This window comes from Pomacea canaliculata, linkage group LG7 (assembly GCF_003073045.1).
Source record: "Pomacea canaliculata isolate SZHN2017 linkage group LG7, ASM307304v1, whole genome shotgun sequence".
Lineage (NCBI taxonomy): Eukaryota > Metazoa > Mollusca > Gastropoda > Architaenioglossa > Ampullariidae > Pomacea > Pomacea canaliculata.
This window is the reverse complement of record NC_037596.1, coordinates 22,355,703-22,370,685: the sequence shown is the minus strand read 5'-3', so window position 1 is coordinate 22,370,685 and position 14,983 is coordinate 22,355,703. Positions and strand designations below refer to the sequence as shown.

The window sequence follows — 14,983 nt, the reverse complement described above, 5'->3', positions numbered from 1 at the left end:
ATGTCGCTCAGTGATTATTCCCACTAACACATGATTCTTCCAGAACCAGCTCATGTCCTTTGACGGTTGCTAGGGCGACCAGAAGCACCAGCCGCTTTGCACAATGACCGCGCCGACCATTACAAGGCCGATTTCCAGAAATATACCTTGTCGCTCTGTTACAAATTCGACCAACACAATGGCAAAATGGGGCTGCCAGATCACCTTTTTACACAATTTGCTTTCTCCGACCAGTACCAATGGAGTTACATTGGCATCACGGACCTGCACAACAGCACTGTCCAGCTTGTGAAGTTATATCTAACAATGGCCATGACAGCCTTCACAACAACCACCCAAAGGCACCAAACAAACAAATCCAGCAATGTGTACAAAATAAGGAATAATGAAAGAAAAGACTAAATCATAACTGGTTAAATAGATGTCTCGGTCAGAAGAGCAGAAAGTAAAACGACAGCGATTACCCCAGTGGCACCAAGCAAACAAAACAATGTGCACAAAATAAGGAATAAATCGAGCAAAGCCAAAATTGTAATCGGTTGGAAGATAATATTTCAAATCACTACTGTTTAAACATGTGTGCTACAGATTGAAGTATTTTCTATTTACAACTGCGCCAAAAACAACATTGAAGGGATGACAAATAAAAGATGCCACGTTTTCGAACGCTAGAATGGTGACTTTCTCCTTTTTAGGTTTAGTTATTTTAATGGGCTTATAGGTCTGTATTATTTGTTATTACTTTATCTTATTGTAAATGTTCGCCTATCCAGCATAATGTTGGTAGTTGAGGACCCTCCGAAATCGCCATGTGTAGCGAGCTACAGTCTCGTAGCCAGCAAGACACCCGGGGCCTGCCAGCAAGACACCCGGGGCCTGCCAGCGAGACACCCGGGGCCTGCCAGCAAGACACCCGGGGCCTGCCAGCGAGACACCCGGGGCCTGCCAGCGAGACACCCGGGGCCTGCCAGCAAGACACCCGGGGCCTGCCAGCGACCCGTTATGATATGAGGCTGATATAACAATGCGGATCGGGTGGTGGTAGTCGAGGGGATTGGCGAGGAATTTCTCAGCAATACAGACACAGCTACACAACCTCGTTTGTTAACTCCAGACACGCTTCGCCGATTTTTCCGCTCCAGCAGGTTTGTGGCCTAGAAATGTTCTTGTCAACGGATTTGAACGACACTTCGCAGCCGATCCTCTTACAGGTGTCTTCTTTTAAACGGCCATATAGTCGTCCTTCTGTAAGTACAATATATGCTTGTTCCTGTCAGCGATGTGCACTTCTTTGTTGTTACACTGATATGTATATACACACACATATTTTTTGTGTATGAGAGATTTTTGGGAAGTGTTAGTTGGATGTGCACTTGGTAGTTATGCGAACATCGCTTCACACTTCACGTGTGATAAGTTAAACTCTAATCATACATTATACAAAATCGCCTTGATGTGGAAGCACTTTTCTCTACCAGAATCAACAACTAACCATACGTACACGTGTGTGTATGTGTGAGAGAGAGAGAGATTACTATATGCTTCATACAACCTCAGAACGAAGATGATGATAATGATTATAATTGTTTGTCTTTGGATTATTCTTTGTTTTACATCATTGTGACTGTTTCCTGATCCTGTGGAGGCTGTTTATCGCAATCTAATTTTTTATTTAAATTTGAGCTAGCCTAATATTATCTAAATGCTGAGTACCATCCTTTCGAAAACGGTTTTTTGTAAAGGCACAGCAAGGCATTGTGAATGATCATATTTATGAAAGGGAGATAAGCATACAAAAATCGAATACAGTTTCTGGAGTTCTCTCCCTTACCCCACCGACAAGTTTCCCCAGGCACATCTCGGTCTCTCGTCTGTGATCCATACAACAAAGCACACATTCACAAACACTCCCCCTCCCCTCTCCCCTACTCTTTGTCACAGATAGCAAACTCCGCACGTGAGAAGGCGGTGATGTTACTGTCACGTGGCAACCTGCACGAGCAGGTTTGTAGTCCGGGGTTTGTTTTTTTTCTGTCGGCGAAAGATTCATTTATGTGCTGCGTTCCTATCTACCTCCAAATCAGCCATCGATGACTCAGCTGTGATTTTATTGTTCAGGTAATCATTTCAATCAGAAAAAATTTCAAGCTGAATGCTTTCGTCATTTTATCTTCTTTTAAATCTTGTGCAGATGTGAGGTCATATTCTGCAGATACCTCTGCCCATCCCAATCAGTATCTCTTGAAAAACGGTGTTTATCTCCGAAAACTTGTAGTTTCACCTTTGAGAAACTTTGTTCTTCAGAAGAAACTGACAGGGTGGGTACAGTTTTTTATGCAGTGGGGACAGCTATCTGGTAACTTGTATTTCTTAAGTTATATGTTTACAATCCGAATTTCATGAAAGGGATTAATAAAGATTTTGTAATGTATCTGTATTGTAATCTACTTATTTTGCACTTCACAAAATTTTACATCCCTCCATATTTCTGTCTCACCCATCCTCCCCTCCCCAGATGCTCGCGTTTCAGGTGAAGCTACTTCATCTAACGGGTGAGCCGTTTCTTAAGTGTTGTACTGTGACAGATAAAAGAAACTGTTTGGAGGGAAGGGAATATATATAGAGAGAGAGACAAAGGATACAATTTAACAGAAGTAAAGAGGTGAGATTAATTTCCCAATAACAAAAACAAAGCAAAATCCACGTTTTGTTCTCTGAACTCTGTATTGCATTCCTCTCCAGCACGTCTACCACTTAAAAATTTCTCCGAGAAACAGATTAAAAAAAAATAAATTTAAGCAACCCTTCTTAAATCCGGTTTCTACTTTAGTTTAGCAAGAGGGAACCTCCCTACAGTAAGTTTACGTCCTTGAGATGTTATTTTAAAAGATATTTTACTAACCCTTCACAATCATCTGCACACAGATATTTTCATGCGCGCGCACATGAACAAAGACAGAGCCTCCACACATGCTTGACTGCTCGTGTGTGAAAACAAGTGTGAATTTAAGGGCGAAGAATATGAATAACTCGAGAAACAACTGATTTCCGCCGATTTACATATGATTCATCGATCGATGCTTAGCAGGTGATGGTCACGTGATGTCACAATATGTCATAAATTATGCAGGGTGTCTAGCCATGCTTTCGCCGCGCGTGTTTATACGTGTGCATGTGAGTGCGTGAGTGTGTTGAGCACGTCCCTCCTACCCCGCATACGTGTGTCATTGTCCATGTACGAGGCATACAGTTCTGACAGTCTGTGTAGGTATGGGTGTGAATGTGTGACGTATTTTATGCAGCACACCTGTCCTTGCTTTTCTGCGTGTACTTGTGAATGTATTAATATTTTATGAACGTCACATGAGTGCCCCTGGATATATTTCTATACCTATCGAACAATCACATGGACCATAAATCCCCGTGTACCTGTCACTGCACATGCCTACCCATTTGTAACGCTCGTACAACCGTATGAAATGAGCTCAATATTGATCACAGGTCAATGTCCATGTAGTTAATTTAATAAAGGTCGAGCAGTCTGAAGAGGAAGAGAGGGAGGAGGCAATGTAGAGTGTGTTTGTGTAGCGACCGTTCCTACAGTTTCTCAGTCTGTCAACAACAACAAAAAATGGCTGCACGATGTTGTCACCCTAGCCGTTTGCACAGCGCAGTCGCGAGACAGTTAAACGGTTTCGTGTTGATTGTGTGATACTCGAGAGTTTCAAAACACAACAATCTCAAGAGTGCGGCAGGGGCACAGCGACCTTGTCGTGCCATCTGCGCAGAAAGACTGTCGGCGGTCTGCCAAGTAGTTTCTCCTTGCAGGCGCTTGTAGAGAAGGTTGGCAGAAGGCTGGCGCGAGGCATGACGGGAAAAAGCTCGTTGTGAATTGTTGATAAAACACTGGTGCGCTAGAGGCCAACACGGCGCACGCGAGAGTTGCCAGCGCGAGGGAAGTCGCCATGTTGCAATTGAGTGATACCTGGGGTCCGTTACTTAACGCGAGGGCGATCGCGCTGCTCAGTCGTCTGACAGACCTGCAGCAGATGGGAGGATATTTCTTGGCAAGAATGATTCAGGGTGAAAAATTCACCTCAGACAACCTACTGTTTAATATTCAGTAGTAAATATAATGCATGGTATTTCATTTGGTTATATTAACAGTTTTAGTCAACAAGGTCAAAGTGCAGTTAAAGGAATATAATGTGTTTATGCGCCGTTTGCGATATAATAGACCGTTATACTAAGGTGACCAGACGTTTCGGGGGCGAAAGCGGGACATGTGCCGATGATGGTGTCGTCACCGTCAAAAAACGCCGAAAAAAGTGATTTTTAAAGACAACTGGGGCATTTGACGGACTTGCCAGAAAGCCAGAAAGCGGGACATTGGGCGTTCCGCCCGATATTCAGGCGGGACACGAGGTCAAAAGCGGGACTGTCCCGCCAAATGCGGGACGTCTGGTCACCTTAGTTATACTATAATATAGCATTTTGATAGAAACCCTTTCTCCTCTATCTTTCGACTCTACATATACACGAGTGAACCCCGATTTATTTCTCAGGTCTGATGACCACTACACAATAAAGTTTGTCTTAAAGCATTAGTCGTTTCATGAGATATATTCTCTGTTCTCTAAAACAATATATCAACAATCCTTTCGAGAGGAGTCGGCGAAGGAGTCGGAGAATCAAGTCTGTTTACTTGTCACGCGGAATGCTCGAACGCGCGGTTGTGGGTGCCCGCGGTGGCTGTCGCTATGTAACGCACCCCAGGGTAGCCGCGACCCGCTACGCGCTTTCCTCGCGACGTGAGATCGTCGACGTTACGGGATGGAGGTGGAGCTGGCGGCTGAACCACGTGTACCCTGGAACAAAGCTGAGCAGCCTTCTATTCTTAGTCCCTACACTGGATTGTTTACTGGCGGCACATGTGTCTGTCCGTGTCTTCTGCGCGTGTTGGGATGTGCGCACTTGCCTGTCAGCCCCACGAAACCGAGATCAGGGTGAGTGCTCAACTCTTGTATGTGTGGTGGCGCCATGCCAGTAACCAGTCACAGAATATGATCAGCGAGATATTGATGGAAACAGTGTAGCGATCGCGAAGAAGGTCAAGGAAGGAGGGTGTTATCGACTGGCGGCGATACTGCGTGTTCTTTGAAATTCTGATGAAGGTCGGGCATGTTGATGTGTCTCTGTGTGTTTGATAGAGAGAGGGAGAAATGAGGTGATTTATTCACTGCAGTGGAGAAAGAAAGATGGTTAGGGTGTGCATGCGTGCAAGTTCTGAATGAATGAAATAACTAAAGCTTATGTCACGATGAAGAGAGATGATGATTATTACATAAATAGAATAATGTTCGTATTTCTACCTTCTGCATGCTCTGACATTTACTGTGTTCATCGTGAAACACGGAAGTGAGGAGAAAATCGTTTCCTTGTAGTCTCGAACTGACTGCCCGCGGTGTGGAGCTGTGCAAGTGTCGACAATGGCACGACATCCGTTTCGATCAAACAACATCCTGGTCTCTATTCACTGGGATGCTGCACGGCGGCTGTAACAAAGGCCGACATCATCGGTCGGGTTGACAGCAAAGGTCTGCTACTTGTCAGACATTCGCTTCATTTATTTGACAGATGTTAATGAAGGTCAGAAGACGCCGTTGTCAACGGCTCAGCAGGTGTGCGGGTTTCGATCTTTGTGTTTAATGGCCAAACGTAGTCACCTGTCCTGTTACAGGGAAAGGCAAGTGAAATTGCAAGTTGGGTTTAAAGTTTCTTGAGCTGTTGTTTGCAGGTGTGTACAAAACGTATCATTTCTGCTCATAACATTTTTTTTCCGAATTTTGATGTTTTGCCGAAGGTTGTTGCAAAACGCACATTTTTACTTAGTTTTAGATATTAGAGAAAGATTGCTGTGAAACCTTTGAATCTTCTTATTGTTTGCTACAGACTGCTGTGAAATATATCATTTTTTCTTATTATTTGACACATACAAATGTATCATGTTTTTCTTATAGCTGCCACATATTGCTGTAAATTTCTCTCTTATCCTCATGTTTTCTAAAGACTGCTGCAAAGTCTACTGTTTTCTCCTTATCCCAATATTTTCCAGATTGCTGCAAGACATACTTTCTGTCATCCCGATATTTTCTACAGATTGCTGTAAAATGAACTATTTCTACATTTTTTCCCAAAGATTGATCATAATGCATAATTTTTTCTTATCCCGATTCTGCTTTTGAAAGGGTGTGCAGACCAATAAACAAGGTTTTTTTTTTATTTATCGTAGAGAACTGTCACTTTAATGGACATTCCATTCCAGATAATTCCTGTTTCAAGCCTCCATTATCCATTGTTATGAACTCTAGTTGCAGGTGTATGAATGCTTTTATTGCAGTTTTACCCTGTGGCCCCACAAGTTATGATCTCTTTTCCTTGTTCGCCATCTTCTTAGACTCTTTTAAGGCCACACTTGTGTTTTTCATTGGCCATAAATCGCTGGTCCGTGCAAACATTGCATTTCTTGTGTTTCACCTATAGAGGCTGAACAGAAAAGGTCAAAGGTTATAAAGATAAATGTATCTGGCAGCTCACCTGCCGTGAGATTTAGGTAGAGCCCCGCCCGCCGTTGATTCCTGTTGGGTTCAGAAAAAAATAGAGGATTTATATAAATATTTTTATCCTTTTAAACGTGTCTGTTTGAGCTTACAGAGGAGGAGGAGGAACTCTCGTGTCTTGCACACGTCTACACGCAGTATTACGAGGAAAACACAACACAGTAAACATAAAGACATAAATGACAAAGTGATTGATTGCCCTGTCGAGGCAAAGAAGAATACTAGGAGTGATTAGAGGGTACATTTCTAATTTTAAACACTTTATGTGTTTTGCTATGATGCACCACTTGTCTTATTCTTATCTTGCAATTAGCACTTGTTCTTTTTTGTGAAGGAAGGGAGGAACTTTCGTAACTGAGCACACCTCCATAATTACAACTGCCCACTGAGATTAATCAAGTTTTTTGTTTTCATGTTGTTCAGATACTCGTAGGTGAACTTTCTATCCCGTCCTCGCTTGTCTGCCAGAGTGTAAGTTATTATGTTTCCTTCAATACAACATTTGCTATAATAGGTTTATTGATTTTCCAGTCCCGCCTGCAGTTGCCATGGCAATGCCAGACCAAATGATTGTACGGCTTTCTGGCCGGACGTTCCTCGTCCCTGGGCTGGGCAGTGGTCAAGTCGTCTCATCGTAGTGGTCGAGTTGGCCTGTCGCGTCGCTTGGTTATTTGTTTCCACTCCTCAGTGTTCATATCCCAACGAACCCAGTCCGGTCACCACACCGGTGATGCCTGCACCTTTAGATGTTTTGCTGTTCTTGACTTTAACTGTTAATCCATTCAGTAATTCTGCTGCCACTGCAGACGACAGATCATCCTGTGACTGTCCATGGAAGCCGCCATTTTTTACACTAGCTTGTGCAGACGGGAGCGAAAATCTGGCTAAAACAGTTTTATTTAAAACACTATATTCAAGTAAACAAAGCTATTTTCAGCTATGTGAAATTTGTTGTCTGTTTGTTTCAGGCCAACGCATTGATTCACAATACCAAAGGACCAACTCGCAATCTCGATGGAAAGGCGATCGGAATGGTCAACGTCTCCCGCACAGGAAATGACGTCAGATGCCGAGACGGACAACGGGTTTCACCGATCGGACCCGCACGAACAAGAAACTTCTTCGAATGTCTCATCAGATGAGTCCAGGAAGGATGCAGCAGCAACTGGTCTGTCGGAGAGATCAAAGACTGGCCTGGCGTCACGTGACAGCTTGCTGCTGCTGCGCGCGGTGGCGGATAATAACGTGGACGTGGTGTCGTGCCTGCTGGACCTCGGCGCCGACGTCGATGTGACCAGTCGCGAAGGACACTCTGCCCTGCACCTGGCCGCTGACCTGGGGTACGCTGACCTTTGTGCAGTGTTGGCCGAGCATGGAGCTGACGTCAACTCCCCGACCCCGGCGGGCCTGACCCCATTGTTTCTGGCCTCGAGGCGCAACGCCAGGACTGTGAGAACGCTCCTCAGGTTCGGAGCTGATGTAGGGGTCATCACCCCGGAGGGCCAGACGACATTGCACGCAGCTGCGTCATCGGGGCTTGATGATGTCATCGCAGAATTAATTGCGTCAGGAGCTGACGTCAATGCCGTCAACAACGAGGGTTTGACCCCATTGTGGCTCGCTGCCAGCTCAGGATGTCAGAACGCGCTCAGGATTCTCTTGCAGTATGGCGCCGATCCTAACCACGTGCTGGGTGCAGGATTAGATGCTCCTCGTCGCCGGCTTGCCTCGGACCTGTACGACTCCGTCGTGGACCATCACCAGCAGAAAGTACAAAAGCCGCGGGTACACACCCTGCCTGCCTACCATCACACGCCTTCTCGCGTTCTGCATCTCCGCCATATTGGTGAACACCGCCTTCGCCATGACGATCCGCACGATGAAGAACATTCCCAGCAGCCGGACAAACAGCAGCAGCAACATCTTTCAGAACCGCCTCCAGTAGAAGACTATAATTCCTTAGAATACACTTTTTCTCCATTCGAAGGTTCCAGACAGGGGATTCCTCAACCCAGGGAAGTAGTTAGCCCTTACCTTGTCTTCCAACTGCCTACCACCCAGGAAACAGCCACCCAACAATCAAGACGTCCTTTACTAGCCTGCCGGCCTGATCTGGAACACCTGGAGCCAACCTTTCGTGGCATGACCTCTCTTCATCGAGCCGCACAGCTGGGGATGGAGTCGGTTGCGCGCGCACTTTTAGAGGCTGGTGCGCATGTCAACGCGATGACAGAGAAAGGAGAGACGCCGCTGCACTTCGCGGCCCTATACTCGAGCATCTCGGGACGGGGGGAGGTCGCCGGCTTGGTGCGCCTGCTTGTCAAGTCCGGGGCAGAGGTTGAGGCCATCAACTGCCGTGGGGAGACCCCCCTGCACCTGGCAGCCTCCGTCGGAGACGCCGTCACCACCGCCATCTTGGTGTCAGTAGGGGCGAGCGTCCGCGCGGCCGACCTTTGTGGTGACGTCCCCTTGCACAAGGCTTGCCGTCGCCTACTGGCTCCCGAGTCCAACTTTCTACGGACGGTCCGGCTGTTGCTAGGAGCAGCTGGAGCCCCGCCCCCTAACGCGGTCAACCGCGACGGACACGCCCCTCTGCACCTGCTGCTGTTCTGCCAAGAAAGCGCCACCAACCTTGACCTGCTGCGGGAGCTGCTGAAACGTGGTGCTGACGTCAACCTGCGAACCGGGGCCGGGGAACACCCCTTGACCCTGGCCCTGCGGTTCCAGAAGGTCACTTCCGCCATAGCGTTGCTGAAGGAAGGTGCTGACCCCAACGCCATGGAGGCTGATGGCACGACCCCCATGCACTTCGCCTGCCAGATGGGTGACGTGTCGCTTTTTCGCCTCTTGGTCCAAGGGAGGCGATCCGAGTCACGTCAACTCGTCGGGATTCACTCCCCTCAGATGCGCCGTGTCATGCCGCCCGGAAGTGAGATACGATATAGTGCGAGCATGCGCGGAGGTCGGGGCGGCGTGCATGCAGCGATTGGTAGAAACGAATTTTGTGAGTTCTGGTGACGAAGTAGTTACCTTACCCTCGGGACTAACCGTCTTCCTCCCGATGCTGTCGTCGCCTTTCCACTACGCGTTCTCCCAGGGTGACATCGCCGTGATGCAGCTGCTTCTGACGTCAGGAGCAGTCACGTGCCGAGAGCTGCACGAGACGAGGAGGGCATGTCTTCTGACTGATGTCCTGGACCTCAGCGCCCAGGACAGACAAGCTATCCAGTTCGTGCTGACCTCCGCTGCTTCTCCTCCATCCCTACAAGTGCTGACACAGTGGAAAATCTCTCAGCTGGTCGGGTGCCGGTTGGACAGGAGCTCGCGGGTCAACTGTCTGGGCCTTCCGTCAATGCTGAAAGAGTTTGTTTTGTTTGCTAACTTGTGAACGGGATTAAAGGCTAACCCGGGAGCAAAATTATTTTCAAAAGATTGTTTTTAAAGTTCATTATTGTATAATAATTTGCGATGTCTGAGTGGAAGATTCTCGTTTCGTTCGTGAATTACTTCGCAAATCCCTGACCTGGGTTTTGCAAAGAGTTCAAAACATTTTCGGCGACATCAAATAGTAGGCTTGCTGATTTTATCGCCACACATTTAAAGCTGTCGCAGCGCCGGCGGCCATCAATGATGCCAGAATTTTCTATTTACTGTTTAACTGTATATTTCTCTAAAAAATAAAATATTTGTTTAAAGTTAATGCAGCAATGTTTTCTGCTAACTTGCTTTAGACGAGTTAGTCTTTAATAGCGGCGCTGCCGTTACCTTCATTTCAGTTTAAAGGCCGAAGTCGAAATGGGCGTGTTTTCAAATGGTTTCGCCCGTGCGAGGGAAGGTAGGAGTACACGGGGTCAGTACCGGCGGTCAGTCTTCCCTAATTGCTACCCTGGCCCCGAGGCAAAGTTGAGATCGCAAGCGATAAACCGTCTTTCTCAGCTGAGTACTTGGTGTTGGCGGTGAGAAAGCTGAAGTGAAACGGGTTGCAACTGAACATACTGTCAGGGTTAGGGTTGTCCTACCAGACAAAGTGAGGCGAAACGCTTCTATCTGAACATACTGTCTTTCCTTACATCTTTCTTTACTCATAAGAGGGATAATAATATTTAATACTTTCAGTTCATTCCTCCTGATGACTGACCTAAAGTACACCTCGGTTTGAGTGCAATGTTCGAACTTTTACAAATGGCCAACAATTCACGACTGCAACATAGTGCCCCCACGATCTTTTCTCTTCTTATCTAACCGACCATTGTGGAGGTCATCGGTGCTTGCGTCTTCCTGAGTCCACAAAACCGAGAACTGGACTTGGATAAGACTTGTATAATCAAAATGGTTAGGACCAGTTTAGCACCCCTGGTTTTGTTTGTGTGTTCTCCCTTGTGAGAGAGAGGACAGGAAAGGAGACAAAGGCAAACAACCCAAATAACACAAACAAAAAGGCAATGGAATTTTTAAACTTAGTTTTTATTCCTCTCGTTTAGTTTTTTTTTTATTCCCATTGATGACCGACATACGGCACTCCATCTGGGTTTGGGTACAGTGTTCTAACTTTTTGAACGACGCAAGTGGGCATCACTTCACGCCTGTGGCACAGCACCCATTCACCTTCTGCCAAAGCGGTTTTTCTAACTAGGTATCTCTTGTCCTTCCAGAGTCCAACAAAGTCTAGCATTTTCCAATACCTTGTGTAGATCCTATTCCGAATACCTCGATTTGAGGACAAGCCGCCTGTCCTTCCCGATGAACTCTACGTCGCGAGCTCCTGATGTTATACAAGGTGCTTGGAAGCAGTGTGGACATTCAGGTGCCGCACCTGGTCCGGGGGCAAAGTTTCTCCACCCTCAATGGCCAGTACATCGCCACCCGCGTATCCTTATTCACTGGGTATCTTCCTCCTACAGAAAAGTGTACAAAATCATGTGTATAATTGTAAAATCCATGAAATTTCATTTGTGCGCGCACTCACCGCACGCTTTATCTCTCATGCAAAGATGTATATCTGTCCATTATCTATAAAGTAGAATATATATACACAGTGGAATACAGATTTGGAATGACTTACGTTTTCTCGAAGTTTGGTGTGGGAGTCGTTCAGCATTATAGGACCAGCCATTTCTTTCAAACAGCTGACGAATTGCCCTCTCCTTTTCTTCATCTAAATCCCGCAGTATCACAGAGAAACTCATTGTGAATGAAATGAAAAAAAGTGTACTCAAACTAGCACGACGCAGACAGAATGCGAGCCTGGAAGAGTCAGATAGTCACGTGGCCGTTCACGTCATGACGGTGACGTAAGGCAGGGTGAGGTGTAGCCACGAGGTGTTATCGTCGTAACAGACAAGCCTTAGAGCGAAACTTACGTACTTTGATTACGTAAGAGAAAGGACAATGTTACGCAACGTGAACTAGAAATGAGTGACTCAGGTTATTAGGCAATTGAATTACGTAACACACAGAGGCTGATGGGACCTACGTCATACACTAACTGTAGTGTGTGATTGGTTGTAATGGTAGGACACGTGTATGTCTGACCAATCGAATGCATGAATGCCACGTGCCAGATGTTTCGATTTTGAGTTTGAAGGCAAACTCGAGGCTTTTTGCGATCAACTCTTGGGAGGAACATCGAAGTGATTTCTCAGCTCAAAACTTCGCTACCTGGATTTACCAAACAGTGTGACCGGTCTACAATGGAGAAAAACCCAACGCCACTGAAGAAACGCAGTAAGAAAACTTTGGCGGACGGCACTGTTAAAACCTACGAGTATAATGCTGTAACAAAAGATATACGCTTGTTTTTTGATAATGAAGAAGCAAGAAAAATATTTAATGATAAGTTTGAACTTGGGCTAAAAAAATCGGGATGTAAGTCCCGGTCTGCTTTTGTGTCCTCTCTACTGGATAATTTCTTGAGCGGTGAAAGTCCTGAGTTTCCCTGCAGTCAAGATAGTGGTAATGTACCCATGCAAGAACAAACATCATCAGCAATCCCATGTTTGTTTGTTGGTGAGCACGACAAGGTGAAGGATATTATTGATCAAGTTCATGCACATTCAGTCTCGTGCACCTCTTCGCTCGAAGTGAATAATTCAACAATGGATGGGCATGTGCTGATCATCACTTTGGGCTGTGCCAACAGACATACTATCATCTGGAGCTCGTCGTCCCCACTAGGTGACAGTTATGTTGCAAATGAAAGAATGTACCTTGCGTACATTACGTCGGGGATCATCCCCATTCAATATAAAAAAATTTCTAATTTTGCCAATTTGGGATATGTGAACGATACATTTTTGAGAAAACGGCTGCCACGGTTTTCTGCAGTCGTTGACGTCTTGAAGCGCCAGTCCGTCGCAGCTGCACTTGCAGCAGAACAGTCTCCTGTGACCGACGGGATCAGTGTGATGTCAGATGCACGGCACGCTTGTCGGAAAAATTCGTATCACACTGATCATGGTTACTTTAGGACTGTCGACTCACAAGGTTGTAAACCTCCAACATATCACCAAAGAGGACGACGTGTGCACCCAGCGGCACGAGGCAGTGGGATGTGAGAGGATGTATGCAAGTATGAATGAGTCAGGTGTTAGAATTCAAGAACACGTTCACGATCGTAACGTGACAATAAATAAGTTAGTAAAAAATAAAGGTGTTAGAAACATCAACGAGAGGTGGCACGTCGCTAAGAGTATCAAAGCTGGGATGAAAAAACTGGCGCAAGGTAGTAAAGTCAACATCGGCAAGACGTGGCATCCTCAGCTCAGCGACAAGACAGCAGCGGTCAGAGATCATGTGTACTGGTGTATAGATCATTGCGATGGCGACCCTGTGAGACTTAGGCACTTGTTGGATGGATGTATTACACATTTCCAAAACATCCATGACAAGTGTAACCAAGCCTCACCTTGCAGGCAATCGCTCTATATACCATCTCTAATAGTGCTGACTGATCCTGCTGCTGTCAAGCTGCTGAGCGACTTTCTACACGGCCATGTTTTGTATAAACATCCTGAGGACTACGTGATGTCTAGGGACACATTTTATGTTGAAAGTTTTAATAATATATGTCTGATGTATCTGCCTAAGCGTGTTCATATTAAAAGCCGATGCACTATGACATGCGCATGGGTCTCGCTGTTTTAGACTGGAATGAACATGTTGATAGAGACTCTACTTCCAATTACAACAAAGCAAGTGTACAGCACAGCCGGAGACAACTTGGACAACGCACTTTAAAAAAGAAAACTTATAATTTAGTAGAGGATATCTGGAGATGTGTCGTTGAACAATACAAATTTGATTCCGAACATGAGGAAAATATGTTAATTGAAACAGACAGTAGTTCGGATGAAGATTTGGAAATGAATAATATAATTTAAATAACAAATTGCAACCATCATTCATTAATGAGATAATAATTTACCATCAATGTTTGTATTTTCAAAACTGATTTGTTGTTACCACGGTACAGCTCCACACCGATAAAAGTATTGTCTATATAGACATATTCATTCCAGTCTAAAACGGCAAGGCCCACTCGTATGTTATCGCTGATTTTTATCTTGTTCACTTTACATGTTTGTTATTCTGTGATATCAATTGAAGGATGAGTAATAGTATTAAATTTTGTGCTTCCATTGTTATACTGGTGATTTTGCTTTGTTATGTATCAATCTGTATGGCAGTGCCTCCAGCCACTGATTTTGTTTGAAAATTCAGTTGTTTTTATGTTTGTGTCACTTGCGCTGTTCATTCTTCTCTGTTTTGTATATTCTAGTTTTGTTTGTTGGTGGAGAATACATTCAGTCCTAACCCTGACAGTGTGTTCAGTTGGAAACCGTTTCACTTCAGCTTTCTAACCGCCAACACCAGTACTCAGCTCAGAAAGACATTGTACTGCTAGGTTAGAGCCTGTGACAGTAGGTTCACATAGAAGTCGTTTCGCCTCATCGCTCAGACCCTGCGGCAAGTACAATGGTCGGAGGAGGAAGAAGTTTTATTGCCAGGCGGGTCGGCGGTGTCTCTGATCTCTACCCCGCCTTTGTCCAGGTACAGTAGTAATTTGAGACAACTGGACACAAATAGCATCGCGTGTACTCCTACCTTCCCTCGCACGGGCGATACCACTGTCTTCTGTCCTGACAGAAAACTTCGGCCTTTAACAAAGTTCACTGTCCCTACCTCCTCCCCCATACTGCACTTCCCCAGCTTGAAGTTAACTTGTCCTAAGGTCAGAGGTCAGCGTCTCGATTAGCAGAAACAAAGATTGCTAATTTCATTCTCTTTTGGCTTGTTATTTTTATTTGTGTATTTGTTTCTAAAGTGCGCTTCTCTGTTTATTTTCTGTTTAAATTATTGACTTT

The 14,983-nt window shown here is 45.5% G+C and overlaps 1 protein-coding gene across 6 annotated transcripts; it reads left to right on the top strand.

Annotated features, from left to right (window-relative positions):
• The first annotated feature begins 1,133 nt into the window (after nucleotides 1–1,133).
• On the top strand, nucleotides 1,134–10,320 carry LOC112568647 (ankyrin-3-like). 6 transcript variants are annotated; one of them, XM_025246053.1, is made up of 2 exons: nucleotides 1,134–1,247; nucleotides 7,589–10,320. In XM_025246053.1, the coding sequence occupies exon 2, from the start codon at nucleotides 7,635–7,637 to the stop codon at nucleotides 9,636–9,638; it is 2,004 nt and encodes a 667-aa protein (XP_025101838.1). In that variant the 5' UTR covers nucleotides 1,134–1,247; nucleotides 7,589–7,634; the 3' UTR covers nucleotides 9,639–10,320. The 6 variants fall into 6 exon arrangements, with proteins under 6 accessions (XP_025101838.1, XP_025101833.1, XP_025101834.1 ...); XM_025246048.1 differs by lacking the exon at nucleotides 1,134–1,247 and adding an exon at nucleotides 4,791–5,006; XM_025246049.1 differs by lacking the exon at nucleotides 1,134–1,247 and adding an exon at nucleotides 5,019–5,174.
• The last annotated feature ends 4,663 nt before the right edge of the window (nucleotides 10,321–14,983 follow it).

Excerpts from the sequence above, each read along its gene's own strand:
- LOC112568647 (XM_025246053.1), top strand. The coding sequence starts at position 7,635 with ATGGAAAGGCGATCGGAATGGTCAACGTCTCCCGCACAGGAAATGACG.